This window comes from Acipenser ruthenus, chromosome 7 (assembly GCF_902713425.1).
Source record: "Acipenser ruthenus chromosome 7, fAciRut3.2 maternal haplotype, whole genome shotgun sequence".
NCBI lineage: Eukaryota > Metazoa > Chordata > Actinopteri > Acipenseriformes > Acipenseridae > Acipenser > Acipenser ruthenus.
In genome coordinates this window covers 11,738,479-11,762,609 of record NC_081195.1, presented here as the reverse complement: position 1 = coordinate 11,762,609, position 24,131 = coordinate 11,738,479, and the positions used below count along the sequence as shown (strand labels likewise).

At 38.1% G+C, this 24,131-nt stretch overlaps 1 protein-coding gene across 4 annotated transcripts in view; it reads right to left on the bottom strand.

Annotated features, from left to right (window-relative positions):
• Positions 1-24,131, bottom strand: part of LOC117414928 (leucine-rich melanocyte differentiation-associated protein-like) — a 341,523-nt gene that overhangs the window by 36,881 nt on the left and 280,511 nt on the right. For 3 of the 4 annotated variants that reach the window (XM_059026369.1, XM_059026368.1, XM_059026371.1), the window contains one exon: positions 18,803-21,383. The exons of the other annotated variant lie outside the window; for it this stretch is intronic. In XM_059026369.1, the coding sequence (XP_058882352.1) occupies positions 21,180-21,383 (204 nt within the window). In that variant the 3' untranslated portion in view covers positions 18,803-21,179. Of the gene's footprint in view, positions 1-18,802; positions 21,384-24,131 lie in introns of those variants that run through there. 4 annotated transcript variants of the gene reach the window in all.

Here is a 24,131-nt window from a genome sequence, read left to right as displayed (position 1 = left end):
ATTCATGACCCATACCAAGTTTTTCCTTAAGGTTTTGAGGCTTTGGCACCCCATGCCATGTTACTAGAATGAAGAAGAGCGCATGCAGGAATGTGATGAGAGCAAAGGAAAGCATTTATACACCGCTAATGTTACAAAACAAGAAACAAAACTACTTGAGTAAGGCCTTGAATTGTATTAGTCATATGTTTGGTTCTAATCTTGTAAAATGAACAGGTGTTTTTCTCCTTTTGCCAACTGAGTCTGAAATAAATGTTCTGAAAATATTCACCACTGATTCCTATTCTTGTTTCCACTTTACTATAGAGGGATCAATAAAAGTATAATAAAATATATATTATTTCCTATTTGAATGGCCATTTTTGGTTAGTTTGTTTCTTAAGCAGTGTAAATAGGGCAGGAAATGGTGGAATGTCATTACTTCTTTTATCACTACACTGCCGGTCAAAAGTTTTAGAACACCTCCATTTTTCCAGTTTTTATTGAAATTTACGCAGTTTAATGTCTCAATGTACTCTGAAATTAAAGCATAGAACAAATAAACAATTGGAGATAAAAAAGAAATCATGGAATCGTTTTGTTTAACAAAATTTAATCTAAATTTTTGACTCATCAAAGTAGCCACCTTTTGCAGATATAACACCCTCGTGGTATTCTTTCTACAATGGAAATCAAATATTGTTCGGAAAGTTCTTCCCAACACTGTTGCAGAAGTTCCCACAAATGTGTTGCACTTGTAGGTTGCTTTGCTTTCACCCTTCTGTCCAGTTCATCCCAAACCAGCTCGATGGGGTTTAAGTCTGGAGACTGTGCTGGCCATTCCATGATTTGAAGCCTACCGTCTTGTTCTTTTCTTCTAAGGTAGTTCTGACATAGCCTGGCGGTATGTTTTGGGTCATTATCTTGTTGTATGATGAACCCCTGACTAACTAGGCATATACCAGAGGGTATTGCATGGCGCTGCAAAATGCTGTGGTAGCAGTTTTGGTTCAGGGTGCCACTCACTCTGTGCAAGTCGCCGACTCTGGATCCAGCAAAAGAGCCCCAGACCATCACGCTTCCTCCTCCATGTTTGACAGTTGGTGTCACACACCGAGGAACCATCCTTTCGCCTACTCAACGGTGTACAAAAACCCTGCGTGATGAACCGAAGATTTCAAATTTTGATTCATTGGTCCATAAGACCTTCTTCCAGTCTTCAGTAGTCCACTGGCGGTGCTTCATGGCCCAGGCAAGCCTCTTTTTCTTATTTTGCCATCTTAGCAATGGCTTTCTTACTGCCACTCGACCTGTCAAACCTGCAGCTCGAAGTCTTCTCTTCACAGTTGAAACTGAGACTTGCTTACTTCGACCAGTGTTAAGCTGTGCTTGAAGCTGTTGTCCTGTGAGCCAACTATCATGCAAGCTGTTGACTCTCAGAAACTTGTCTTCTGATTCTGTTGTGGTTTTGGGTCTGCCAGACCTCTTCCTGTCAGAGTTTCCTCCAGTTTCCAAGTGCCTTTTGATGGTGTAGGAAACTGTACTCACTGACACCTTGGCTTTCTTTGCAATTTCTCTAAAGGAAAGACCTACACTTTTAAGGGTTATAATGGTCTGTCTGTCTTCCTTTGTTAATTGCCTTTTTCTCGCCATTATGAGAGCAATATACTACTTCCTGCAGTACAATACTTTCCAAATAATGCTTAAGAGGGTGTAGTAACACGATCTGTTCCAACACTGCTTTTATACAGACAGAGGGTTTGTAAGTAATCAACAAAAGTTGGGACACCTGTAGGAATTGTTAGCATCAACTTTCAAGGCTTAATTTACTTCCATTGCTGCAGAACAGCTGTAAGTTGTTAACCCATTACTTGTTCCCTGAAAAAGGCCTTTTTGTATAACTCTGAAATGTACATTATTTTTCAGTTTTTGGTAACCTAAACTTTTTTTAAAAACTTTTTAAACCTTTTTGTAAAGGTTTACTGCTTACCTTTGTACCATTTCAGGTTATTCACTGGACTTGAACTGCTTAAATTTCAATGAAAACTGGAAAAATGGGGGTGTTCTAAAACTTTTGACCTGTAGTGTATATTACTACCTAGCTTCATAAGAAGAGGAAAGATGAGAAAAGCAGTCCAGGCTCCGATTAGCTGGACCCCTGTTGTTTAAGAGGAGTCTGAGGAAGGTCTCATTCACTGCTGCTGAGCAATGAACTACGTTAAAGGTGAAGAGAAGGTCAGTTAACTGCTGAGGTTGACACTTTAAGTTGCTATGTGTTGATAATCCAACAGGTGGCATGAAACTACTGCTTTCAAACATCAGCTCTACTGTTTCAACACAAAGCCACTTCTAAAAGCTGGAACTGTCTCCATTTGGATATATTTGAGTAAGTTAAATTGATTAACTGTTAGATAAGAAATAAACATAGACTCTAAGGGGTTTGGATCATTTATGTTCACAGACATAATGGATAGCTAAAGCTTCTCAACTGTTTTGTTAAGGCCCAAACACCCCGCCTCTATGTTCACAGCTCTTCAAAACAGTAGTCAATCATGATACACTGATATGCGATACCTTGCAAGAGAAAAACACTTTGCGTGTGTGCTTGGACCAAAAAAATCAGCTCTTAATTATAGGTTTACACAACAGCTTATGCTTCCCCAAAAATGTGAACCTGCGTGGAATTGATTGTTGTGAACATTTAGGGCCTTGTTTTTGGATAAAACAATTGTAAAGGTTTGAAATAATTTAGTTTCAGTAATCAACGAACAGTTCAAATAATGTTCCCAGTGTATCTTACTAATTTATTCCATTCAGATGGTTGTATTCCTTTCTGAAAAATGTTTTTGCACTTGCTCAAAACACTTGCTTTTTCAGTGAACACATTTCCAAAAGTGTTTGACACACAATAGTGGAACAGCATGGAATTATTTATATAAAAAAAGGCTTGTGCCTTTATAAAACGGCAAGTCCTCAAGTACTAGTTCCATTTCGGGGATGACCTTTACAAGGACCATTCTTTAGTGAGAGAACCATAAACATAAGCTACACACATATTTTGTGTGTGTGTGTCTGTTCAGATTTCCACATAGATATAATAAGGCTAACTAAGCACTTCTATGTACTGTACATTTCACAACTGCTGCAGTTATTAAAAGTGCAGTGAACAAAAAGGCCAAGAAATGTGGATTTATAAAGTCTTTGCTGCCAGCTATGGTAGACTCAGAAAGGGAGGGTATTGCCATTTGAAAATATCAGTAGTTTCCTTGTTACTTATTTCAATATCCTCTCGACATTTGGCTTTAATATCCTAAATACCATTTTTAAAGCCAGCTCCAGTCTGCCCTGACTAATTTCCTCTCAGCCTGACAGATCAGAGGCCTTCCCCACCAGTGTTCCTTTTGGACCCACAAAGCCCCTCGTAATCCTGCTGCTTGTCTACAATTAATCTTTCCAGTTGCCACATTATTAACACTACCACCCACAGGCAGAGGATGCCTGAGCACCACTGGACACTGGCCCTCCCACTGGAGAGGCAGAAATGTCAATCACGCGGTGGTCAGAATGTTGCCTGCTGTCAACATCAGAGATGTCCATCCCCTTCTGCCTGCTGATCAAACATTTATTTCCTCAGAAGATTAATTCCACGCCCCTCCCACTTCCTCCCATATTCTTTCTCCCTTTTCAGCTTATTCAATGACCCATTCTCAATATGAGAAAGGAGGTTCTTGATAAAAGGAATCCCCCCAGAAACAAAGTTAAAGAAAAACTAAATTTAAATCCCAGCTGTTATCAGACCTTTTTTTTTTATATATACCCAACCGACAATGCACGGTTTTGATCACAGGCCTTAAGACTTTAATCAAAAGCCAAAGGCTGGTTTAGGCGGTCTGCATTGATTAATTTAAGAACTGGATGCAGTGAAACTGCATGCATCACCCTTGTTTATGCACATCTTTTCTATGTATTATAAGGCCAACATCAGAACAGACTACTAATGTACTGTATGGGTATTTTTTAGAAACACTCAGAGGCTACTTTGTGTAACACTGGGCAGAATTAATTGGTAAACAACAGATGTATGTAAGTTTGCTTTTATTTAAAAACAAAAACAACAAGTTTTAATATAGGTTTTCAAAGATTGCCCTCAATACGTTAGTCCAAATAAACTGTGGCTGTAACGGTAAGTGACAATAGATGTTTTAACATGAACTGTTTGCCCAGAATCTAGACATTTTAAAATAAAATTGAGATATCACCCCCACTTCAAACACAATGACATTGTAAAGAATGGAAATACCCACAGTAAGAAGAATGCTTACTGGGGCCAAAGATCTCAGTGAGCTGTGTAGTCTCTATTGTTAGCCTGACAAAAGGTATCATTTAATTACACTTCTATAGTATTGTTCATTCAAATGACGCACACATCTTAAATCTTAAAAGCTTAGATGTTCAGGAATATCTGGCAGCTGGGAGCTTTATTAGCAGCTTTTTTGTGAGAAATCCATGGGATGTACAACCCTATACAAGGCTATTAAATCTGAGATCAATGGGATAGAATTGTTTTGATTATACTCCACCCTCATTATAAAGATTTTCAGCAACACCGCTATTTCTTATTCAAGGATTAATTTATTAGCTCCAACATTCACTACTCCCTCAAATTATCAGCTTTAACTTTGTAAAATTTAAAATGTTTGGAGACTGCTACTATGATTCATTCTTATAGCAGAGATTATAAAAATGTTACATAATGTTGAAACTTTTTGATGAACCAACTTTTAAACTATTAATATATTGTGAGATAGTACTCCCTTTTGGTAGTGTGGCTAAAGTGCTATCCTCACGCAGTTTCCGGGTTGTAGGCAGACTACTGACACGTAATACGCAGTGAATACGTGTTCTTTTATTGGAAGTTCAAAACACAGCAATAGGGTGACTGACCCTTTAATGCAAAAAAAAACCAAACAAAACTGTGTGTACAAAATTCAAACAAAAAACTCTCTCTCTCTGAGCTCTACCTTAATTTGGGTTATTTCACCCGTTTAGTCCCTAACTATAAAAGGAGAAGGCCAATTCCTGCTCCCCTCTTTCTTAAACGAAAAGGCTATTTTTAGTTTTACCTTTGTATATCCAGTTTAGCTACATATTATTATTATTATTTGTTTATTTTGCAGACGCCTTTATCCTAGGGTGTGTGAACTATGCATCAGCTGCAGAGTCACTTACAAATACATCTCACCCGAAAGACGGAGCACAAGGAGGTTAAGTGACTTGCTCAGGGTCACACAATGAGCCAGTGGCTGAGGTGGGATTTGAACCGGGGACCTCCTGGTTATAAGCCCTTTTCTTTAACCACTGGACCACATAGCCTCCAATTCTCCTTGGTTTCCTTCAGCAGTGTCTGCAACCACACCCCAAGTTAACACCACCAACCAAGGACAGTTTGAACTGGTCTTTTATACCAGGTTTTACTAGTTAATTGTAACCAGCTGTATAATTAACTAATTTATTATACCCATTTGGCCTCATTAGACCATTGCCTTCTGGGAGATGTAGTTCCCTTTCAATTCAAAGATGACCACCAAAACATTACATATGGGATATGCCTGCCTATTGGTAGGTACAGACGTGCTCAAATTTGTTGGTACCCTTACAGCTCATTGAAATAATGCTTCATTCCTCCTGAAAAGTGATGAAATTAAAAGCTATTTTATCATGTATACTTGCATGCCTTTGGTATGTCATAAAATAAAGCAAAGAAGCTGTGAATAGAGATGAATTATTGCTTATTCTACGAAGATATTCTAAAATGGCCTGGACATATTTGTTGGTACCCCTTAGAAAAGATAATAAATAATTGGATTATAGTGCTATTTCAAACTAATTAGTTTCTTTAATTAGTATCACACATGTCTCCAATCTTGTAATCAGTCATTCAGCCTATTTAAATGGAGAAAAGTAGTCACTGTGCTGTTTGGTATCAATGTGTGCACCACACTGAACATGGACCAGAGAAAGCAAAGGAGAGAGTTGTCTGAGGAGATCAGAAAGAAAATAATAGACAAGCATGGTAAAGATAAAGGCTACAAGACCATCTCCAAGCAGCTTGATGTTCCTGTGACAACAGTTGCAAATATTATTAAGAAGTTTAAGGTCCATGGAACTGTAGCCAACCTCCCTGGGCGCGGCCGCAAGAGGAAAATCAACCCCAGATTGAACAGAAGGATAGTGTGAATGGTAGAAAAAGAACCAAGGATAACTGCCAAAGAGATACAAGCTGAACTCCAAGGTGAAGGTACGTCAGTTTCTGATCGCACCATCCGTCGCTTTTTGAGCGAAAGTGGGCTCCATGGAAGAAGACCCAGGAGGACTCCACTTTTGAAAGAAAAACATAAAAAAGCCAGACTGGAATTTGCTAAAATGCATATTGACAAGCCACAATCCTTCTGGGAGAATGTCCTTTGGACAGATGAGTCAAAACTGGAGCTTTTTGGCAAGTCACATCAGCTCTATGTTCACAGACGAAAAAATGAAGCTTTCAAAGAAAAGAACACCATACCTACAGTGAAACATGCAGGAGGCTCGGTTATGTTTTGGGGCTGCTTTGCTGCGTCTGGCACAGGATGCCTTTAATCTGTGCAGGGCACAATGAAATCTCAAGACTATCAAGGCATTCTGGAACGAAACGTACTGCTCAGTGTCAGAAAGCTCTGTCTCAGTCGCAGGTCATGGGTCCTCCAACAGGATAATGACCCAAAACACACAGCTAAAAGCACCCAAGAATGGATAAGAACAAAACATTGGACTATTCTGAAGTGGCCTTCTATGAGTCCTGATCTGAATCCTATCGAACATCTATGGAAAGAGCTGAAACTTGCAGTCTGGAGAAGGCACCCATCAAACCTGAGACAGCTGGAGCTGTTTGCTCAGGAAGAGTGGGCCAAACTACCTGTTAACAGGTGCAGAAGTCTCATTGAGAGCTACAGAAAACGTTTGATTGCAGTGATTGCCTCTAAAGGTTGTGCAACAAAATATTAGGTTAGCGGTCCCATCATTTTTGTCCATGCCATTTTCATTTGTTTTCTTATTTACAATATTTTGTTGAATAAAAAATCAAAAGCAAAGTCTGATTTCTATTAAATATGGAATAAACAATGGTGGATGCCAATTACTTTTCAGTTTCAAGTTATTTCAGAGAAAATTGTGCATTCTTCGTTTTTTGTGGAGGGGTACCAACAAATTTGAGCATGTCTGTATTTTCTGAGCTGCCCATAGACCCCTTCCTGGGATGATGCACTCTGTCCCGCCTACCGAGGGGTTAAAGCTGTCATTCCACGGAAACCGTTTCTCTTTTTGCCTCTCAAGAAGTTAAGGTAAGACCCTCTGTGTTGGTATCTGAGCGTATTTTGAAAAATAGCTTTGAGTCTACTGCAGTCCCCTTGCCTTTAGGCTGAAAGCTGGCTTGCCGCTTTCACAGAATCAGTGACTCCTGATCCAGCCTTTTTATTTCTATCTTTTCTCAGCAACCTGTGAGTGAGTGTTGTTGTTTTTTTCCAGCCTTCTCTCGTGTGGGAGAACATGGTTAGGGTAGGTACCGCTGCTTCAGCTGCCCCCCGGTGCTTCGGTACCTTGGTGCACGCTCAGCCCGTGGTACTTCGGTGCCTCGGTGCATGCAGTGCCCGGTGCACACTGTGCTTAGTGCACTCGTTGCCCACGGTGCTTGGTGCCCTCAGTGCATCTCTCTGAACTACATCTCTCTGTCTCCACTGTGGTGTACATGGGGTGTATGCTCCTAGCGATACAGGGACCACTATATCGCCCGTCTGCAATTCTACCCCATACTTTACCACTATATATATATATATATATTGTAAAAGATCTTCACCCACTCGGGTTCGTTGCCCCTTTAAAAATACAACCCAGGACACTGAAATGGATTTTCAAGCGCTGACGCGCTATTTTTTTAATACACACAAAAGTAAACAAAACACACAAAATACAAAAGCAAAATAAACACCTAGCTCCTCTTGGAGCACTAACTCAACTTCCAGGAACACCCTTCCTAACACGGGACAGCTAAGCTGTTTTCCCGTCCTTACAAAAACACACTGGTGTCACACCGCACTTACTTCTTCTCTGGCTACTCGGAGACAGAGCACCTCTCCTGCCTCCTTCTACTCAGCAGCCCCGAGCAGACTGCCTGCTCTCCTTTTAAACTCCCGCACCTGGGTCTAATTCCCTAATAAAGCCCAGGTGCGGATGATCATTAATAATAAAACAATTAACAAATCAATTAGAAAATTAAATAAACAATAAAGCAATACAACACTGTGCATTCTCACATGTTTTTCTTTCTTTTTCCTTTGCAGGGAGGTTTTAACCCCCTCCCTGCCGTCTCTCACAACCCGCTATATTACAATATATATATATATATATATATATATATATATATATATATATATATATATATATCATAATTTAGATATTTTATTTAACATAATGTAATCTAAGAAACTACAAAATGATATCACAAAAGTCTACCGGAAGCCATAATATTTCATGTTAGATAAAAAAAAATTCACATTTTTCAATTTTTGAAAAAAAAAATTATTGCATACAAAGCGGTATGCAATTAAATATGTTAACGTAACATTATTCAGCAGGTTTCATTCGACTTTATGAAGCAAAATGAGTTAATTCCACAGGTTGATTTAGCTGTATATATATTCCACATTGTCACCTATTCCTAGTGATTGCTTAGATGTTCTGAGACAATGGTTAGATCAGCTTAACAGATACTTTCACCATCACCATATTAGGCCTTCATGTGTCACCCTTTACTGCAGCCACCAGAATTACTAAGGAAGGGGAATAAACACAGCACACTGCCTCTTCATTAAAGGCCAAGTGTCTCAATACAAATTATAATTTCGAACGCGACACAACCTAGTACAAAGCTTGGGTGTAACATCAATGTTCCACAAAACTAACACTGTACAGTATGTACATACTTCCACTTTGTTCCAAGAATGAAGTAATGGTGCCAATTAAACTGCTGCAGTTACCTGCACTCCCTACACTGAGCAGATGGGGGTGCTGCAGTGTAGTCTATTTAAGATGCTTGCAGAAGTATCCGGTGAAGACAGCTCATCAAGTTGAGGATTGTTTTAATTTGCCAGGCCCAGGGCATGCTAGATGCTCAAATCGTTATTGTCTTTATATACTACAAGTTATCACTACAGTTTATTATAATGCTGCATAATTTACAAGCTGAACAACAAAAAAACTATAATAATGGGTTTTACAGAGAATACCTCAGCAGTACTTATACCTCTGGGACCAGACTGTCTGAAAATTATTTCTCTCTTAAATGTCATTATGAAATACAGATCTGTTCTAGGAGTGTATATCAGGCACCAATCTTACACAATATGTTTTAACAATAAATGCCAAAGAATGAAAGAATGCGCGTGATTACAACTTGATGCTAATTATTTTGAGAGACTGTGAGTTTTATCTGCCTCACTGGAACCGTTTACGTGTGACCTGAAAATTCAACAGCATTTCGTAGCACTGCTGAAACTGTGGTTGTACAGGGAGATTTCCTGCGATGTCAGGTGTTTGTCTGACAAGTGGCTCCACTCTTTGCCCCAGCTGATTCCTGTTTTCTTCATTTTGATCTCTCTGAGAATCATCATGAACACAATTTAATTACAGCTGGAAAAAAAGTGTAAACACAACTCCTTTTTATCTCCTTATACATCTGAACAAATAGATAATGTGCTAAATCTGCCCTGACAGTTACATCAAAGGGTTCAGCCAGGGGCTTACAGCTACTTAAGGCACAGGAATGTTGTTGCTAAGCATCAGCCTACAACCTATCGTGCCCTAAAGAAGGACTTTTCTCCCTTTAAGAGGGAGATGAGGAAAGTGAGAGAGTGGGAACTCGACAGTAAAGGGAGTTTGGGGATTTTAGGAGATTTGTTGCTTAAAGCAATTGTTAGAAGAAACAAGCTTTCTGTTTGTTTTTTTCTCTTGACACCATTTCTGGTTGCAAAAGACATGTATACAAAATTATCTTGATATGTCCCACCATTGGGTGCAGATCAGTAATATTTTTATACATGGAAACCTTTCCTTTTTTTTAACCAAAGCACAGACTTTTAAGATGTGGTGAAAAACAATAAAGAATTGTGTGCATATTTTAATAAACTAAGGCATTTATGTACATAAGTTAACAATTAAATCAAATAATTCTTAGTTTACTTTATCCTATCCAATACATCCCCAATATAGTCCCAATATTTGTATTGTTTTCTAAAGTGATTATAATATTACTCTGAAGAATTCTACTTCAACTGGTAGTTGGGACAAAAAATATTGTGAAATATTCTTTTTCAGGCTATGACAGAAAGACAATGATTCTTAGTGGTAAATCTCCCTCTCAACCTGTGAGGGCGCTAAGTAACGGGAACAGAGTACCCTGGACTGTTTGGCCTGACGATTTATTCCTCGGGTTAAAAGGAAGTCGGTCATCTAGAAAGGGGGCGGAGCTTCGGTGCACTAATGCATCGACTCAGAAGGGAAACGATGTGGCAGCCGCGGATTGGAGGAGCGGCTACAATCATTTACCAAGGGGTCATGTATGACGGTACAAAAAGGGGACGAAGCGACGTAATCTGTTCCTTCAGTTATGGTTACGGAACGATCCGGAAGGACCAGTGTTATGAAATATATCATCAGTGTTTTGTTTGTTTTATCTTGTCTGAAAATACTGTTTGTTATTGTTTAGACGGCTAACACGCTCCAGAGCTGTCGCCAAAGGCCAGCACCAACCCGGACAACATCACTGCACTTTGTTTCATTAAGGACTGTATATTCACTACGAGCACTCGAGCACTCACTGTGGTCTTGTGTTTGTGTTTGTGTTACGTGTGGGTGAATAAGAACGGGACTGTTTATTATTTGGGAACCAACCGTGGATTTAAACAGAGCAATACACGCCACTGTATTGCCTGTTAACATTGTCTTATTTACTGTTGTTATGCCATCAGGCAATTGGATTACAAACAACATTGCACCTGGATTATAATTGTCTGTCTGTTTATTGATCACCTGCACCTGCACACTGTTAACCACTTTGCCACACAGGCGTACATTCATGTTTCATCAGTCATGTTTCTGAATCATTCACTCAGCCACCTATAATGATGACTTTAACTGTTAATTAGCATTCTGTTATAGTTATTAAAGGTTCAGCAAAACAGTCTGCAACAGCAAAAATTATAAAAAAAAAATATTCTTGCAAAAATACAGATATTACAGAAAATCCACTTTAATGTGTGTGTTTTTTTTTTTTTACATTAAATAATTTAAGAAAACTATGAAATAGAATCAAAAGATGTTCACTCCAAAGTTGGTTTATTATTTTATACAGTTAACACTTGTGTACAAACTTCTAGAAAAAAAAGCATATATATTTCTAAAATAACGCTTTTCATGACCACATTACTGCTGTCAGTTAATGTCAGATACTTCCTTTGAATTGTACACATCCGACTAACCTCTTTTGGCAAACAAACACAGGAACAGACCTTCTGAAACACAAAACACTGGTTGTCATTAACACATTAAGTAACATATTTACTAAAAGTATGTTCCCAATTCTCACACAACGCTTCTAAATAGGAATAGTTTTATATTGTTATTGCAAATTGCCTTTGTTTGGGTCAGTGCAGAATCTTCAAACATCATTTGTACAGAATAAATAAACCACAAATAACTTTAAAGGGGCGTAATGCATTATTAACCATACTTTAAGAGTGTTAACCAAGGCTTATTAATACCTCACCTCATGAGATATTAGTTTTTTCTTTTACTTCAGTTTTGGAATATGCAGATATTTTAAAGACAATTCTAAGGAAGTGTAAAATGGCAGCTTCTGCTTGGTATGAAATCACTTCCTGTGCTGTAGCACAGATTTGCTACAATGGACTTCGTTAAATATGTAAATAATAAGTGCGAATAAAATTAAACACATTTTAGATTTTAGCCCGACAAAGTTTGGTTCTGGTTTTGGAAATGGTATACCATCACACTTAATCATTGTGAAATTGTGAGGTGGTGAAAGTCTCTTTAAGGAGACAGCAAGAAAAATATGAGCTAATCTATAATTGGTTCTAAATAATTCATACCACATTGCCTGCATTCTTCAGCAATGGAGCAACATTGAGGGAGAATCGTATATATTTAAAGAATGATGAAATGGCATCCCTAACAATTTACTGTATCCCTAACACTTTTTTTGTAATGCATAATAGCTATACTATAATAAAATAAATATTCCTATGGTACTACGATGACTACTACTACAGATACTACTACTAATAATAACAATAATAATCATAAAAATAATACATTTTTGACAACCAGTAAGACATTCCCTGAAACTTCTGTCCTTTAGACAGGAATGCAGCATCTTTAATTATATGTGTGTATTTATGTTGTTCAAATTCCTAAACTTAAGTCATTTAAGATTGTATAGTACTAGCACTATACATGCAATTTCAATTTTGAAGCTAGTGTTTTACCAATATTGTGGCATTGGATTAACAAAATGGTGCGCACATTACTTTGCCAAATCACTTTAAGCAGGCTGCTTTAGAACTTTAAAAACACACTCCAACGTAGATTTGTTTCTAGACTCAAAACCAACAATAACATAGGCCTTTTGCATGTGCAGCCAACACAACAGTACAAAACATCCAGAGATTTTATAAAAATACATCACCAAAAACACAAAACACATTTACAATATTTACTTCTCACTGGTACAGCCTGTTTGAATATTTGAAATAAAACATACTACTATTTTAAATAAAGTAATATTGCTGCTACTGCCAGAGAAATAATTGGCATTATGTAAAAAAAATACCAATTGTAATGTTGTACTTGTTCTACCGGTAATGTATTTTTAATTGTAATTGTGTGCATAACTATGTATTAATTCTGTTTTCATAAGTAATGGCTGTACAAATAACATTTGAAGTAATGGCGTTACTCTTCACAGTTAAAAAGAGATGTTTGCATGATGTTTAGTCAGCAGGAATAATGTTGAGTGTGTTTTTAATGATTTACCAGTTCAACTTGACTGAGCTTGCATTCAGTAAATGGATCATATGATCGCTGATCACAAGTTAAACTGCTTTTGTTTCATGCGTGAAGCAAAATTGGGGAGCTGTTGTTCAGTGCTACAGTTCGTGTGCAGCTCAATGTTAGACAAGCGCAGGTTACGTACAACAGGCAGTTAAAGGCTCAGACCAGCAAGCCCTAGACTTAATTCGGCTCATGAGGTTGAATTTTAAAGAGTCAACTGACCTTGTTGCTGAAAGCTGTTTAGTGTTGCATAGTACCCATTTATACCAGCATGTGTAAACACTAATTCCTTACAAAAGTCAAAAGAAACATTTTAGCCAGCGGCTATTCTGTATTCCGGAATGAAAAACATACAAACAAAAATGATTTGTGTGGCTGGCTCTCTTAATCTTTTTTTTTTGTTGTTGTTGCCTGTCACTTTTGAAGCAGTCATCTGTAAACACATGAAATGTAAAATGTGTATACCTTTCTGAATAATGAAGTTACTTGTATTAAGGGGTGTGGCAAAGCCCAATGCAATTCAAGAAGGTGAGTAGAAAAGCTTCTTATTACATGTAGTCATATACCGTTTCATACATGCTAGCATTCTGAGAATAAAATATTGTTAAATATTGAACACTTGACTTGGCATGTTTTATGTTTATAAAAGTATTACATAAAGGTCGGTGCCCACAATAAGGTCCTGCACCGGGGCCCATCTTTCTCTTCCTCTGCCACTGACCCTACCTCAATCCCTCACTATCAGCCGGACGGCTAAGCCATTTACTGGTCACCAAAACTAGTTTTTACACAAACAAGTTTACACCGTACCTTTTCGGACCACACAGGTCTCTTTACAGGCTTCTCACAGACAGACAGACAGACATCTCCTCCTTACTTGGAACGAAGGTCAGCTTTTATGCCATGTGGCTGAGGCTTAATTGATTGACAATCCCCCAGTTATGCCTCAGCCACATTCCAGACAAGGACTCATTTAGGCAGGATTATTATTATTATTTTATTTTTTTGCCAATCACCATTCACACCCGTGAACACACACACATCCACTCCTCACCATTCCCCCACCTTGCCACAGGGGACAAAACAACATATTAGTGCATTAAGATAATATCACCTGCATAACTTACAATAATAAAACAATCCGTCACACATTTTGAAAATGTTTTATATACAGTATATCTACCTACACTTCTCAGATCGGTATTTAACACCAAGCACAGTGAAGTAAAAAACAGGGCTACCTAATACTATATCCATCCATCATCTGTAACCGCTTAATCCTACAGAGGGTCGTGGTGAGCCGGAGACTAACCCGGCAGACACAGGGCACAAGGTGGGACTACACCATGGATGGGACGCCAGTCCATCGCAGGGCAACTAAGGGACAATTTAGAGAGGCTAATCCACCTAGCCAGCATGTCTGGACTGTGGAAGGAAACCGGAGTACCTGGAGAAAACCCACGCGGAAACTCCACACAGACAGACTCTTCCTAATACTATAACAATGCTAAATTAATCAGAAATATTATGAAATTTAAAATAAACCAAAAAAAATATGATTTTAAAATTTTTAACTTGAAGCATTAAGTATTTTTCCAAGTTTTCAAGTCATAATTAGAAGTCTCTCTTATAATCTGTTTTGACTAAAGTAGTTAGAGCACAAAAACAAACAGACCTTCTTCATAGGAGGAACGAGTCAAATGTACACTACAGAGAACTGCATTGCAAGATAAGCATTGCTAAGTAACCATCATGTTTCAGATTGTGTCAATAACTAATTTTCTTTAAGAGTTCACACGTCAGTTCAAGCATTTTCTGGGCCCTCTTAAAATGTCTCAAATAATTCTAATGGGGGGAAAAAAACATTCCAGACAACCAGGTGTGACAGTCTTGCTCGCTGAAACTTCAATTATGAAATACTCCACACACATGAAAACATTCCTGACATTAGACACAGCTCCTAATCAGTTGAGAAGACATCACCACGTGTCACAGTCTATGCTTGCTGCAGAAAAAAAAAAAAAAACTGTATAAAAAGACAAACATTGTATGCTGGTTTAGAGCGATGCATTATTCAGTCAAAAAATGATATTGTTATACAGGTTGTGCAGGAATATGTGGCACCAGGAAAACGTGATGCATATTTTCAAATGTGTTTGAATTATGTGATATTGAAACACACATGCATTTTATAAGAGCATACTGTATAATGCATTATTGTCATTTGGTATATGGTACATGTATGTTATATCTACTATGGTTGCAGCAATACCAAATTCTTGAGTTACGTGGTAAATTTGATCCATTGATGGTCTTCTTGTTTTCAATCCAGGACCCCCTTGAATATGAGATGTACACTGCTGTGCAAAAGTCTTAGACTTAGTCTTAGAGAATCATCATCTGTAATTGACAAACCCAGGACTAGAAGACCCAAAAAGCTGTCTAATAAGGATGAAAGGCTGTCTAATAAGCAATACTTGAAGATAATATCCTTAAGGAATTGAAAGAAGACAAGCGTAGAATTGATAACAGAACTGGCAGAAGGCACAGGTGTCGTTGTCCATCCATCAACAGTCCAAAGCACCTTTGACCATTGTTCCGTAGTCCAATTTCTGTGTTCCTGTGCATATTATAGCCTTGTAGTCTTGTTCCCCTTTCTTAACAGAAGTATTCTTACTGCAACACATCCTTTAAGTCCTGATTTCAAGAGTGACCTTCAATACTGTTGATTTGATGGACAACGACACCTGTGCCTTCTGCCAGATACAATGCCCTACTTAATTTACTGTATATAATAGATCAGAGTTGCCTGAAGCAGTTCATAATGCTGAAAAAGTACTGAAAGTTATATCAAGTGATCCAGGAAGATAGGAAACATCACAGCAAAGTCCAATACAGGCACTGTTATACCTTTTATGGCCATCATAGGAGTTTTTAAAAGGCTTTGGTTGTTACTTCTCAAGAATCCAAATCAGCTGCAAAATAATACATGACAAGTTAAAGCACAGGGTACAAATTCAACCATTGGTTCAACCTACACTGTACTGTGAATGTAACAAACAAGCATAAACTGCACCCTTATAAAGTCAGATAATTCCAATATACAGTCTTTGGTTTTAGTTGCATTTTTTTATTTTCTTTTTGATTTATTTTAGCCCGCAGAGGGTTTATCGGTAATCAGGACCACAGGGTTACCAACACAGGTATATGCAGGTTCATGCAAGCACTCACAGGTGCTCAAAAATAATAATGAAAACCAAAGGCGAAATGAAAAGGGAAAATAAAACACAGTAATAAAACTACGAAACAAAAAGGTGCTGCTTACGCAGTGTTCCCACTGCCGCTATGCCGGTCAGCTCCGATACACTGGGGTGGCCAAGGTTCCCCTATCACTACACACGTCCCCTCGGGTACGTAACCATATATTTTAGTTATTTAAGGCTAGTTGTCTTCCTCAGCCGTGCTTGCCTGATTTCATTCTCTCGCTCCCACCACTGGCGTTCCTGTCTGGTGTTTGTTTACACTTGCCTCCTCAGCTAGCGTCACTGGGTTTCCCAGGTCATGGCCACCTGAATGCGCAACCAAGTGCAGTTCTTATGGGCCGAGCAACCCCCAAGGCCAGCCTCTCAACCACTCAGAGAGAGGGAAAGCCAACACACCTTCCTCCCTACCTCTCCGTGTCATTGCCATGATTGACAGGCAGATCTTACAAGGCTGCTGCCCCCTTTCTGCAGAACCACGCATGCGCCAGACAGTCAACACAGATCTCCCCTGTTACAGACCCCTGTATAATATTTGTAAATCCATTATATTTGGTAAATAGTGAATTCACTACAAACAGATTGCATAATTTGATGTCTTAAATCCAAGTTATGAATTAAAAATCAGTTTAGCCAGAGCACCTGCATCACAATTTCGAGTACCTGCCTTTTTTTTTTATTAAGCTGGTTAAACTAGAGAGTTAAGGCTTCGTGGGCCCTAACTATATGGCCTCCTTGAAAGAGAAGGACTTATGAAGGTGAGTGGCTTGATGACAGCCAGGGAATAAGAGAGACAAAACCTGGATAAAAATTAAATAAAAAGTAGCTGTCTTAAACTGTAATTGCACTCCTTTGCTGAGCACGCTTTCAGATATATAAACTTGATTTACTATTATCTTGCAACTACAAATCAGGTCCTGAGAAACACTTGTGCTATGAAATTGTTTAATCTCATCAAGCTCAGCTTTCACAGCAAGCCATAAATCACAAAGTCTTTGTTATCATAAACCTCCATGAGCGCCTCTCAGGCAGGCAATGGATCGTGGGTATATATAATCCTGACTGCACAAACAGCAGGGTCGTCGCTGGCTGAAATACTTTCATATTAGCCGCGGTGCAGCTGGTGGAACACAAGGCTATGATGGATATCTCATTTCCTACAGTCGGCATCTATTTCGAGCAAATTATTACCACATAAATTTCTTGTCAACAGAAATGGCCAATTAATTAAGTAAAAATTTTACTTGTGATCACATCTACAAACCAAATAGAACTGTGAGGCAATTTTCCAGTTAGTGAATAAACCGCAGGTCAGTTTAATGAATAATTTTTTACTTTGTCATAAACTCACAGACAGGCCAGTATCTACACAGGAGCCTAACTACAGACCCACTGCTGACAGATTTACACAACATGTATTTATGTGAAAAGGCAACAGTTGACAGCTGGGGTTGAAATAAACTTTATTAACGCACAAAAAGCATTTCATAAGATTTGTCACTAAAATTAGCATGTTCTGTGCAGTTTTTCTGATGGGCCAATCAAAATACCTTTAAACAGCATTTGTTGGTAAAAGCTATTAATCATGTATCTAACTCTCATGTCAACAATGAACTGAAAGATTTATTTTTTATTATGGCCTCTTTTAAGATAAATCAAGTCTTCTAATGATGCCTGGAAGAACCCAGCTGTGACCCCACAGTGAACTAATGACATCACTATTACCCAAAGATGCTCCCTGTTCCCATTTATTTTTTTCTTTGATGGACACAATACAAAAGTAAAGTGTTTCTTACCATGGATTTAATTTAAATAAAGCATTCGAATTACTTGTTTTTATGAATGTTTTTATGTTTTTTCCTAACAGCTTTTAACGGCTACATAAGATGTTTTGCTCACAGGTAATTCAAGATAACTGTATTAAGTGCAAATCGACTCGATTCACAAAGCTTTAACCTGTGAGGTCACACTTTATTTCATGGATCACTTTTTTTTTACTTTAATACATTATGCTCATTTTGTGATAATAGTTAGTTAATTTTGTGACCCATTTATAAATAAAGAAAAAACATGATCTATAAAACGTGATCTCATTTGCTAAACATACAGTAACTACAGTGACATACTATATTATGGCTATGCAGGGATCTAAATGTATAACTGATCTTAACATTTACAAGATTGCTCCACAAAATGTATTGTTTGTTGGTAAACATCAAATGTGCTTTTTTATTTATTTCATCTGCTTGATTAGTAGAAGACATTTAGGCAAACAGGGGTACCTGATGATTATTATAACGTTGTTTTTTTTGTCTGTATGTGTGTGACAGGCTGGCTCGCAGTGGTGAGGTGTGATGACGTCACGGACCAGGAAGTAACTGAAACCAAAACAGTGGATGGGCGGGTGAAGCTGAATGCAATGGCACTCAGCGTGGATTTATTAACAAACCAAAAACAAAAGATTTAAACAATAACAAAACACAAAACAAAAAGGCACGATGGCCAAACAAACAGAAACAAGTATATTTTTTAAATATAGCAATTGTTCTTTTTCCTCGCTCTTTCTCTCCGCTCTCCAGTACTCTCCTCTCTATAATCAACCACCCCCCAGAACGGACAGCTGCCGCTTCTTATACTCTGGCCGAGGGGTTAACTGGTTGTTAATTATCTTATTACCCCTCGGCCAGAGTCTGCACGCGTTTGGTAAGGATGCATGACTGTCAGCTACTTAAATAATCAGTAGCTGATCAGTCATGCATCCTCACGGGGTTTTTAAATATAAGTAATAAAAGACGCGGCGCTTCTATCCGCGCCGCAAACAAAAATACAAATAATAATGCATAGGGGCGGGACACTCCGCCATAATGTGTTGTTGAATTCTCGTGCAGTTTGAGCTAAAGATGCACCAAGAGCCATACTTGTGACCAGTTTTACAGCTGTTGGGTTGACATATAGAAGCTGAGGTATTTTGCCTCAAGCCATACTGTAGATCCCTGACTGAGGTGGAACTGAAAACAAGGACTTCATCGCTCCCTGTAATTAACCTCAACCACACAACATCATCAAAACATTAAAACAGCATGTGAATCTACTGAAATTGTGTCTCCACTGATAGCATTTAGTAAATGTAAATGAGCCATCCAATACCATCTTGGCTTAAAATTCCGACATAAATGTAAAAGCTTGTTAAAGTGGGAATAGCTATTAAGACATTCTTCTTTTTTCTGTTGAGTTTTATACACACCCAGGGTCAAATGTAATAAAGATTTGCAGGATTGTAAAAGACTCTGCCACTACACTGTTTTAAGCTGTAAGTGGCAGTTAAAATAAGAATAGTCAAGAGGAAATCCTTTTTTTTTTGGTTAAGGTGCATTTAAATACTTCCCAGGTCGTGTAATGCATACTGCAGTATGAAAGCACACCCAAGCATGTTGAAAACAACATTTTAAAGAATAATGTTCCTGTTGGTTTACAGCAAGTCACCTAACTAAGCTCCAACTTCGGTTGCTTTGGAAATTTCTTTAATACAGGAACTGCACTGGGACTGCTTTACGTCAAGCTTTTGAATGGTTATTTAATTCTGGTGTGAAGTAGGGGGAAAAAAATGTAAACTGTTATATGACAATTTTTTTCTTGCAATATAAAACAGCAAGGGAATATCTAAATGAGAAACACAAAATATATTATTTATAACAGTTACAGCCTGTCCCCTGATTAAGCCCAAAGAACTTTGTTTTACTTCACTTGCTCTTCAGTCTGTCTCTCAGTGATATAAATTAGTGTGCTGCTTGCCAGTTCTCTCCTCTGTGTGTTTTTTTGTTTAGCTCTGCCTGTGACAAGCCAAGAGCTAATGCATCTGTTTCAATGTGTAAAATACATTTTTGGTCAAGTTAGCTTTTTCCTTGACAGTATTATGTCAAACAATCCCATCACAACTGGGTCGAAACGCTTTGTTGTTAGCTAATAAATTAGACAGTATTTATTATCTGTGATCTTTTTTTCCCTTTTAATGGTGACACATTTGTGGTAAATTAAGACCAGCTTTATAAACTAGGCAGAGGGCCAGTATCGGTCCCTGCCTTCTTGTGAATGTTTTCTATCCCCACTGGCCCCCAGGCCTGGTGTTAAATCACGTTAACTGTCACAGAGCACTAAGCTAGTGTGCGTCATTGGGGAGGGCAGGAAGCACTGGGTATAATTCTGTCCATCAATGTAATAGATGATATCAGTAGCTTTGTAATCTTGTACTATAAGTTATGGGAACTGACACCTAGGAATTCAGTTTGAAGGCAATGTGTTCATCAAAATTTTAAGTACAGTCAGACCCAGTCTGCAGAGTTATTTTGTTTACACAAAGGTTCTCAAAACATTAAATTGACATAGATTCGTATTTACATGACAACATTTTACAGCCTTACTATTTCATCAACAGAACTTTAACAAATGCTTTAACAGAAAGGAGAAGGATGCACCTAAGGTAAAGTCATATTTTACATTAAAACCATACCCGCCCACTTTTAAGGAGGGCATCTGTGAGCACTGATTTGGTGTTTAAGGAAAAAAATAAAAAAACATTTTTGGCACATGACTTGTATCAATCAAACCAGACATCTCTAAACTACATCTGGGAGGCTCCTGGAAGTAAAAATGAGTCTGGCAGGCAGGGTTGGAATTCCAGAGAAGATGTCTTATGCTGCGGCCAAACTCTTTTTTGTCACGAATCACTGATATTAGTCTGTATCGCACCTGGATTTCCACCAAGAATTTATTAACTGCAATCGTCTAGATGAGGAAAGAGGTGAACATGTTTAGTTTCTGTGTTGCTTCAGGAGAACATTTGACAAAATACAGAACTTTTCCAGTGTTTCGTGTAGTGTTTTGACTGAGCACAGGCACGGCAGGTGCTCGGGTTAAGGGTGTCCATACGCAGCTGCAGCAGCCAGTTCCAGTAGAATGTTGCAGAATGAATAAAAATGGGATTAGGGGCTGTAAAAGAGAAATCCACAAAGACAATCTCAGTGTGGCTGCAGAGATAACTATAAGATGCAAAGTATTCCTAATGAATGTGCTCTTTGTTTTAGGCATAACACACACACACACACAATACATTACATGGTAACCCATTCCAGTTCTAGAACGCCGGGGCTTTTGCTTTTTTGTTATTGGTGGTAAATATAATTGTAGGCAAAAGGTTTCTGACCCACTGGAGCTCATCTCGGTAATAATGCTGCTTCAGTTGCAACTGAACACAGCCCCTGCTAATAATAAAATATTTTGAGACTGAAACATCAATACAGAAATTATTAATAGGTACACAACATGCAAGCGTATCTCACATCGTTTTTTTTCTGTTATTTTATTTATTTATTTTTTCTATGAAAGCTTGTGAGACTACTAACTGCTGGACATTACTGGCACAGTTACCTTTTCAACAAAAGCCCCCAAAAATCTAAAAATAGATATACTGTGTATGCAATCATTTCCGAGCACACATTGTTGTGATTTCTTAAAAATGTGATGGATTACCTACCTACCAATACATTATTTTGTTTGGTCTGCATCCTGTTTATGTTATAATACATATTTATTTTATTAAAGTAAATAGTATTGTATTTCTGTTCCTCCTTTTATTCTGTATTAAGGCTGTTTCTGCATAAACAATGTCTATTTCTAAAGGATGTTCTTTACATTGTTAATTTACTAAGAAATAATGGTGCAAAATCCAGGTGTCGTCTGGCCCGCGGATGCCTCCTGGCAGGGCTGTATAAAGGGCTGAGCGAGAGCAGAACTTCATTTTAATATTACCGCAAGGGGGCTGTCGTGGGGGATTCCCAGTATGACCTTCATATATTTCCTGCAGAACATTAAGTGTTTTGCAATATCGATTCCAAAGTACAGTACTTGCTGATTGTGATGATACATTTATGCCTTGCTATGGTACAGGGGCAGCAGTGTGGAGTAGTGGTTAGGGCTCTGGACTCTTGACCGGAGGGTCGTGGGTTCAATCCCAGGTGGGGGGCACTGCTGCTGTACCCTTGAGCAAGGTACTTTACCTAGATTGCTCCAGTAAAAACCCAACTGTATAAATGGATAATTGTATGTAAAAATAATGTGTAAAAAATAATGTAATTTTATGTAAAAATAATGTGATATCTTGTAACAATTGTAAGTCGGCCTGGATAAGGGCGTCTGCTAAGAAATAAATAATAATACAGGAATCCTCATGATAGATGCAGAATAACATAAAACACAATGCAAAAGTAGCATACTTTTTTTTTTTTTAATGCTTCATTGCATTATGACAAATGCAATGAGAAAGGGCACTTTCCTACATAGACAGGAATGCAGAATAACAAACAAAATTCAAAAGTAGCTTACATTTTAATTTTAAATGCTTTACTGCGTATGACAAATTTAATGAGAAAAATGCTCTTTCGTTCTGCGATCAGCTTTAGAACACCAGGTGTGATAGATGTGACCGCGATACGTAGACAGTCCTCCAAAGATTCTTATGTCAGCCTGTTTCGTGCATGTATTTTTAATATTGCATTCATTGTGGAATAAACCGCTTTGCATGTGTAAGTAGATCCAAATGTGGAGAGCACAAACAGAGCCAGCGGTAGTTGTCTGGACAAATATAGACGGACCAGAATGATTCCAGATTTGCTTTATTAGTTAATTCAGTTTTCAGCGACAATGCCTGCAAATATACTACTAGTTCTAGTTGCTGCTTCGTCGATTCCGGGAAGCACTTGCTTTGCATGGGACCAGAAATCACCATTAGGGTTGATTGAAAATGGATCACGGACAAAAATGGCTACGTACCTGGGAATGCTGAAGTTGTCAAAGTGAGCACTGAAATTGTCTTTCAGCAGTACAATATGTCATCGTTATGAGTCATTTTTAGTTATGTTTTGCTTACAATATATCGGAATGTTAAACTAAACTAATTTGTCTCTTAATAGATACAACACAGATGCTATATTATTTAACTAATATTCATTTGGAGGTTACAAAGACATACTATCACAATTCCTTTTTGGTTTGTTTTCAACCAGCTTGACCAGTTATTTATTTATTATTTTTTTATTGATGAGCCGGTATGCCTTGTGCCATGCTGCAACACATTTTTTGGGTGGGGGTATTGCAAGTGGCCCGCTCTGCGGTTGCCCGTGGGTCATTTGGCCCGCTGTCAAATTTAATTGCTGACCACTGCTTCAAACTAAGCAATGTCTCCCCTCTGATTCTCTTTATTTACATATCAAGATACTACGCTGATATCTATTACAACTTTGCATCCTCCTAGACCTAAGAAAAAATAACTTTCTCAATTAAAACCAAGAAATCAATAGTATATCTTTTGTGATGTTTCACAGAAAAAGATGCGTAAGTCAAGAACAAAGGCAAATAACACAATCATTACACCTCCTTAATCTCAAACATAAAATGCATGTTCTCTTTAGAGCTACACCACTCCTTCTTTGGTTTTCATGTGAAGTTTTATTTTTTTTTTCCTAGGCACTTTAATTTGCATGCCTTTTCTGAAAGGCAGCTCCCCCGATATGTTAATTGCAGGGTACTTAAGTACTAAAAGATTAACATAAAGCCCTTTGCAAACAAGCTAATAGTTTATGATAATTCTTACACAGCCTTTGTCTGTCTATCACTGCATTGCCGCTAGCTATAATTTTATCAAGGGGCTGTAAAATATCATTTAAACAAGTTCATTTACAC